General features: G+C 37.0%; 1 protein-coding gene across 3 annotated transcripts; it reads left to right on the top strand.

Moving 5' to 3' along the window:
• On the top strand, nt 1-7,100 carry LOC110633731 (protein SIEL). Of its 3 annotated transcripts, XR_002490881.2 has the most exons (9): nt 1-763; nt 1,053-1,133; nt 1,790-2,023; nt 2,430-2,621; nt 3,355-3,495; nt 3,703-3,792; nt 4,953-5,491; nt 5,577-6,677; nt 6,778-7,100. XR_002490881.2 is itself a non-coding variant. In XM_021782457.2 (8 exons), exons 1-8 carry the CDS (start codon nt 110-112, stop codon nt 6,481-6,483), a joined length of 2,838 nt encoding a protein of 945 aa, XP_021638149.2. In that variant the 5' UTR covers nt 1-109; the 3' UTR covers nt 6,484-7,100. The 3 variants fall into 3 exon arrangements, 2 of the variants coding, with proteins under 2 accessions (XP_021638149.2, XP_021638150.2); XM_021782457.2 differs by having other exon boundaries at nt 5,577-7,100; XM_021782458.2 differs by lacking the exon at nt 3,355-3,495 and having other exon boundaries at nt 5,577-7,100.
• Nucleotides 7,101-7,547: the final 447 nt, after the last annotated feature.

A 7,547-nucleotide genomic window follows, 5' to 3' on the forward strand; every position in this document is an offset into this window, starting at 1 on the left:
GCTTTGGCCTCTATCTTCTTCAGTTCCCGCTACCAGCGAGCGGCGATTCCTCTTTCAAAACTTCGCACATGGTTAGTTGAGTAATAAAGGGAGAGCTCAGTGATCTTCAATGGAGCAGCGCGTGTGGAGCTCGTGCGAGCAGTCTCTGGACACCGATAAGCCTCTCTCTCTACAAGCCCTAGCTTCCATGAGGTCTCTTATCGTTAATCCTCACACTTCCAATTCCACTATTTCTTCAATACTCAAAACCCTAACTCGCTCTGTCCAGCAGACCGCTGATTCGCTCACTCGCCATCACACTCTCAAGCTGTTCACTGACCTCGCCTCATACCGCACTCATCTCTCCCCTCTTATATTCCACTCGCTCCATTCCAACTCGCTCGTCTCCACCGACTCAAGTCTCCTAGCTGCTGAGTCACTCGCTGCCCTCTCTTCCATCTCAAAGTGCAATCCAACTTTACCAATCGAGCTGGATGATCGACTCTTTGTATCGCTGTGTTTTGGTGCCTCGGTATCTGCACGATTGTGGCTTCTAAGAAATGCCGAGAAGTTTGGTATAAGGTTGAACGTGTTGTTCACTGTGTTTTTGGGTTTTACGAAGGATCCTTATCCCTATGTTAGGAAAGAGGCCTTGGATGGATTAGTTGGCTTGTGTAAATTCGGAGTTTTTGAAGATCGGAGTGTGATTGAAGGATGCTATTACCGTGGTGTTGAGCTTCTAAAAGATGCAGAAGATTGTGTACGGTGTGCTGCAGTTCGCGTGGTAAGAATATGATCATAGAACAATCTATATTTTATTTGTCTTTGGCCATTTTTTCTATTTGTTTTATTTACATGGTATTTTATTAAAATGTGAGTTAAGGGAGCTTTTGGATTTTTCATGAGAATGTGGTTAATGCTTGCATATCAATATAATCATTTTCCTTTAAATTAGTCTTCTACACATAATGGGTTCATCCCTTTGTGGCCAAAAAAAAGGTCCCCTGGGCCCAGGATGCATGTTAAGAGTAAATTACTGCTTCTTGATTTTGTTCTTCTCATTGTGAATCCAGGTCAAAGAATGGGGTCAAATGCTTATAGCATCCAGTCAAGAGGAAGATAAAAGAGATTGGTCAAATACAGTATTCATACAGGTACATTTGTAGCATTATCTGTGCTATCCAATTTTTTCTCTTGTACTTGTATTTTGATGGTTTCTACTGTATCCTTTATGTTAAATCGTGAAGAGCAAAATTATTTAAGTGGGTTTGCTACTTCCTCTGAACATATGATCAGCAATGCTGGGGCATGTTTTATCTATTTGATTTCTTTTTCTTTGGTAATTGGCATCTTTTGCTAATCATCTATGTACTCATGATTACTTTAGATGTTTTTGTAATATGCCAGGATGTGATTTTATCTTTTGTTCTTATCATTTACTTTCAGTATACTTATAAAACTGCTTGCTCTTTTTCATGGAGACAGGAAGTCGTTTAAACTAAGACTATCTAGTAGAATGCCTGGCTGTCTACTTGGATATCTTGTAGGTCAAATATTTTTGTAACTTGATTTTTTTTTTCTTGTTTATCATGGTGTCATAAAACTTCCAAATGTTATGCAATTCCAAGAAATTTTTATGATCAAGATCTGTCTCATTTGAGCGATCCATAAGCCATTCTCTGCTGTTATTCACAAACTTTATGTGATAAAATGCAGTATGTAGTGTTTTTGTCTGCAGGTGTTAGGATTTTGGAATTTGTAAGATTTAACAGGTTTCTGCCCTTAAATATATTTTCGTTTGTACTTGCAGCTCTGTTCTATGGTAAGGGATATGTGTGTGGGTGTCAGGATAGAAATTTTTAATGCCCTCGGGAACATACAAATGGTATCTGAGGACATTTTGTTACAAACCCTATCTAAGAAGGTCCTATCGATCATGAAAAAGAAGAGATCTCACAGCCTACACACTACAGAAAATTTTGAACTTTTGGCATCAAGTGCTGCTGGAGCTTTTATTCATGGGCTTGAAGATGAATTCTGTGAGGTAAATCAGCTTGAATGTGGTGATTTGCACCAAGTCTTAGTATTTTTTTGTTTGTACATTAAATATATCTTTGTGATAAGAGTGCCTTTCACTTTTTGGCTCACGTTAGTTGTTTATAACAGACCACATTGACAACAAATTATAGTTACCTTTGCTACAGTAGTCTTGTTTCGTGTTGACTATTGATGTAGGTCAAATGCCATGCCCTTTTACCACTCTCTTTCTACATTTATATGCATGTATATACAATTGTTGAATTCTAGAAACAAGTGATGGATTTACAAGTCTTATTGATTATTAACATAATGGAAATGTCTATGTTTTATCATATTTATTCTCATCTGTCCCAAGTGCATTTTCCAATAGTTGTTCATGCTGATTGCTGCACTGATGTGGTTGGTTGAAGGTGCAAAAGTCCGCTTGTTGCTCTTTGCGGAAGCTCATCACCCTTTCTTCTGAGTTTGCTGATCAGGCCTTAAGCCTGTTGATGGACATGCTGAATGCTAATTCAATGGTTATCAGGTTAGAAGCTCTGGAAACACTGCATCATATGGCAATCTCTGAGTGTCTAAATGTGCAAGAGATACACATGCATATGGTGAGGTTTTCTTTGTTTGCTTTTATCCAAACTAGATTTTGATCGTTTGAGAGAATATAGACCCTTGAGCCCTTAATTTAGTTATTCAATGAAACAATCCATTTTGACGAGAGTATGATGTTTCTGTCGTAATGTGGTGGGTGTAGACATTTAAATCCTAAGAGATTATTAGGTCCTCCCGATGCATATGCACTATCTCTCACAATCATTTGGGGCATACTCTCCATATTACAAGGAGAACCTATATTGTTGTGAAAGAGAGAGTACTATTTTTATGTGCACTGAAAGTATGCTATAATCTTCCCTGAATGCCTATCCCACCATATTGTAAAGACCCAATGTAAACTAATTAAAATGGATTAAGTGTGTGCGTATGCACGCGCACACGCGTGTGAGATATTATTTTCTGATATCATGTGAATAGTAAGTTTAGCCCCAAAAGGAGTTGGATGTAGGTGATGATTTTACATTGAGAACCCCAACTAGTTTAGAATTGAGGCTTTTTTGAGTTTATATCATGTTGCTCTTCGGTGGTTTAATTTATAATTGTTATTTGGTTGATTATGGGAAATTTGAATTGAATAGATTTTGTAATGAATCTGTAGCATTTTTTTTCTTGTGTGCCATTATAATCTTTGAAGATGATAATGACATGCTTAGATTTTATTTATTTATTTATTATTATCACAAGCTTAATCACTTATCAATGCAAGCATTGGTTTATTTTGGGCAGTTTCTTGGTTCTCTAATTGACAATAATGATCTAATAAGATCTGCAGCGAGAAAAATTTTTAAATTAGTGAAGCTGCCCAGTTTGGATTTATTTAGACTCTCAGTCGATGGCCTTCTCGAAAGTTTGGAGATATATCCTCAGGTCTTGAGCTTTTCCACCATAGTTCTTTATATAACATGTTGCATGATGCTCTCTAATGCTTCCCCCCACTGGGGAAAATTTGAAAAGAAAAGAATAGAAGTAATCTTGTGAGATATCTCTGGAAGAAATCATCTGATGCATGTCCTCATATGTGGTTGTAATTTTTCCTTATTTGCTTTAACTTGTTTAAATTTTATTGTGTCCTAGGATGAAGCAGGTGTCTTCTCAGTTTTGTTTTATATGGGTCAAAACCATGGGAATTTTACGGCCTGCATTATCAAGGAGGTTTCCCAAGAGGTTAGCATGGTTATATGTGTGCTATTCAATCTTGACCACTTATACTAACTAGTTCTCTAATAAATATCTGGCATTCATGGCACGTTCCAAAAGAAGTTTCACTTAGAAGAGCTTTTGTGGTAGTCTTTGGATTGTTGTTTCTATAGATGTCTGATGGTAGTCCAAATTTTGTTTCAATAGAGAAAAGAATTTGTGTGGATTAGCATGGGGCTGGAGAGACATTCAATAAATGCTTCATCAGCTGGCAATTTGGTTATTATGTTCAAAGAGTAATGACAAGTTTGACAACTAATATATCCATGTGTTGAAACTATAAAATCCTTGATTAAGTGCTTGATCTTCGTTTTCCCTTTTTTTTCCCTCACTCTTTCCCTTCTATCTCCCTCCCTCTTAACATCTTTGTATAAATAGAAAATCTGGAAAAAATGGCAGTAAGCAGTGTGGATGGATACCAGGTGTAAGGCATAGCCACAATACTGCTCTACTTCTGTAGTTCTACAGATTTCTGCATGATGAAAGTCATAAAACTATACCTTTTTTTTTTAACTGGTATTTATAATTGTACTTGATCATTGACTTCAAAACATGTTGAAACTGATGCTAAAAGCATTTTCTTAGGGTTTCTTAGATGTGCCAGTCATCAATGGGACAAGTGTATTACCATAACATATATAACTAGAGTGTACTCACTTCGGTAGCTATAAATCTTTTTCCTCATCTCTTTTATTTCTTTTTGTAATAATAGGAACAGAGTTATCTTTGTCCTTGTCTCTCTTACTTCTAATAGGAACAGAGTTATCTTTGTCCTTGTCTCTCTTACTTCTTTTTGTAATAATAAGAACAGAGTTTTCTCTTCTTCTCCGTGACTTCCTTCTTCCTCCCCTTGAATATCTGCAGACCATTTTTGGCAAATTTTAAATCTTTTTGCTGCATTGAAATATAAAATTCTCAATTTTGCTTATTATTGCAGATTATAGTTCCCCCTCCTCCTTCTCCACCACCCCCCCCCCCCCCCACCCAACCCCCCACCAACCAAAAAAAAAAAAAAGACTCCAGTATTATGTACTTCATTTTTTTCAACTTATTTTTTACAAGCATCATCATATATATTGCTATTCAATATTAACTATTCCATTCCTTTGCTTGTTCATTTCATTCAGATAGAGCCAGTTTCTAATGGAGATTTGGGCCTGGATAGTGCAAGAGTAGCTGCATTTCTTGTACTTTCCATCTCAGCTCCACTCTCTTGTGATCAGAATGGTCAAAGTATCCCACCCAGATTATTCTCTTATGCGGTTACCTTGCTAGGACGTATCACTTCTGCTTTGAATGACATTGTGGACCAAAATACTCTTTTGGCTTATTTGTCTCGGTGCAGTAGATCCTACATTTCCTCTGGCATGGAAGTTGAAGGGGAAGAATTTTCACTGCCTGTGGCTGATGTTGATGTTGCAACTACTACTGTCATCAATGATAGCAATCCCGTTGCAATGCCTTTGATGCAAATAGGCAATGAAAATTCTGAAATTCATTCTATGATATCTTGTGAATCCGGGAATGTAGGGACTTCAATTATAGAATGCCAGCTGGAAGAGCATGGTCAAATCAGGAAATCTGTGAATCTTATCCTTGCCCAGGTCAAAGATTTATGGCTGTTGGTACAATCAAGATGCATCAGTGAGGCATTAAAGATTTTGAGGTGATCATTTAGTTATTGGTTTCTTTTTCTGTGACTTCTGTTATGTCTTGTATGATTATCATATCAATTCGTTTTGTTCATATAGGGCTTGCAAGGAAGAGTTGGCAATTTTTACTCCTGCATTGCCTGAATCTGTGGGTGCATTGGCATTTACCTCGCAATACCTCCACGTAATTAAACTGCTTGTTAAGATATGGGGGCACATTGTGTGGAAGGTCCAATCTTGTGAAATTGGAGAACTAGAGATTCTCTTCGGGAAACTAGAAAGGAGACTCAGAGAAATGAGGTGTAGGTTTATAGGGTTTTCTAAAGAAGAGGAGTCGCTTATCTTGGAGCTTACACTTTTGGCATGTATTCTGAGGTTGTCCGAAGTTGAAATCTGCTGCTACCTTGCCACTTTGAAAAAGCTGTCTACTACAATTTCACATTTAGAGTTTCTTAACAAGGAAGGATCTATTGAATTGTCCAATTTTGTAATGGAAGTTAAGAAAACTTTGCATGAGATAGCCACTCCAATAGGATGTGTTTCCTGCAGTCCCTTCGTGTTTAAGAAGTTGATTAACCACTATTCAGCAAAGCAGTTCAGTTTAAGCAGAGTAACTCATTTATATGCTGCGTTGAGTGTTCATGGTAATGATTTTGAAAACCCTCTCCCTTTTATCTCAGGCCTACCTGTGGCTATACCTTTAGAGATTACCTTGCACAATGTATCAAGGGATGCTAGGTTGTGGGTAAGGATGGCAATGAGTGAAGAGTTGGTTCAGTTTTTCTTTTTAGATTTGAAGATTCTTGGAGGCTGTGATGAGGTCACAAAATTTACGCATGCTACACCCTTTTACAGAACTCCAAAAGCAGGTTCATTCACGTTAAGAGTTTGTGTAGTAATGGAATGCTTGTTTGAGGATGCACATTCGGTAAAAAGCTTTGTAGGTCCAAAGCGTTCATTAGTGTATCTTTGCCCTGAAAAGGAAGTTTATCTATACATGATTTAGGATTGACTGGTTTTGTAAGATTGTGTACAAAAATTATTCAGAAAGAGTGTGATTTTTGCATCCAAGGCAGCTGCAAGCTAAAAATTTGATACATCAGAGTACGACTGATGAATGGGAAATTTTTTTGTTCCTTTTGGTGGTCAGGGAACTGGCTCTATCCCAGTAGTGTCTAGACTCTAGATCAGCTTTTCCAGGTAATTTCCACAAAGATGATTGTCATCAGTTAGTAGATTGATTTATTTCTAGAAGATGCTTTTTGATGGCAGTTCTGAAAAACAAAATATTTGATGGCAGAAACCAGCTTATTCCCCTTCATGCCCAGTGATTCCAATTACCGGAATAACACTTCCAAAACTATCCCTGGGAATTTACTGAAGTCAATGCCTTGGGAAGCTTTTCGATCATATGCTTCCACCAGTTATTCTTTTAAGGTATATGTTGGATGAAATTTCCAATTCCATCATGATACCTCCATTCTTGATCATAATAAATGACTGTTTGTAATGATAGCTTACTTTTGTAAATATTTCATTTACAATTTTATTGAATATGCATGTATTATTTAATAATATTGTATAAGAATATAAATTTACTATTGAAAATCTTGTTTTTACAAAGATTAGAGTTTTAATTGGGGATCCTTGCATTCTCCTTGCTAGGTGTGGCAACTGGCAGTAGAGTAGTAAGGGAGCGTAGATTTCAGTTTTAATAGAAAAACTAAATCGATCTAATTCAGTTGTTCAGTGAAAATTTTTAGTATATTCAATTCAGTTAATTCAGTTAAAAAAAAAAAAAAAACACTAATCAAACTGAACCAAAGTTCTATACATATACAATGTCATTTTGATCCCTATGCATAAAAGCATACTTTTCTTTGCCCTCATATTTTGCCTCACTTGCATAGACAGACGCAATCACCCAAACCCTAAGCCACGCCCTTCCTCAATTTATCTAGATCTTTACTCCCCTCTTTCCCAGAGTTCGTCATTCTTCTTCACCACCTACTCTTCATCTCCCTCGCCAAATCTTGCAGCTTCATCTGGGACCTCTCTTTGGTCTCTGCA

The sequence above is a fragment of the Hevea brasiliensis genome, chromosome 3 (genome assembly GCF_030052815.1).
Source record: "Hevea brasiliensis isolate MT/VB/25A 57/8 chromosome 3, ASM3005281v1, whole genome shotgun sequence".
Lineage (NCBI taxonomy): Eukaryota > Viridiplantae > Streptophyta > Magnoliopsida > Malpighiales > Euphorbiaceae > Hevea > Hevea brasiliensis.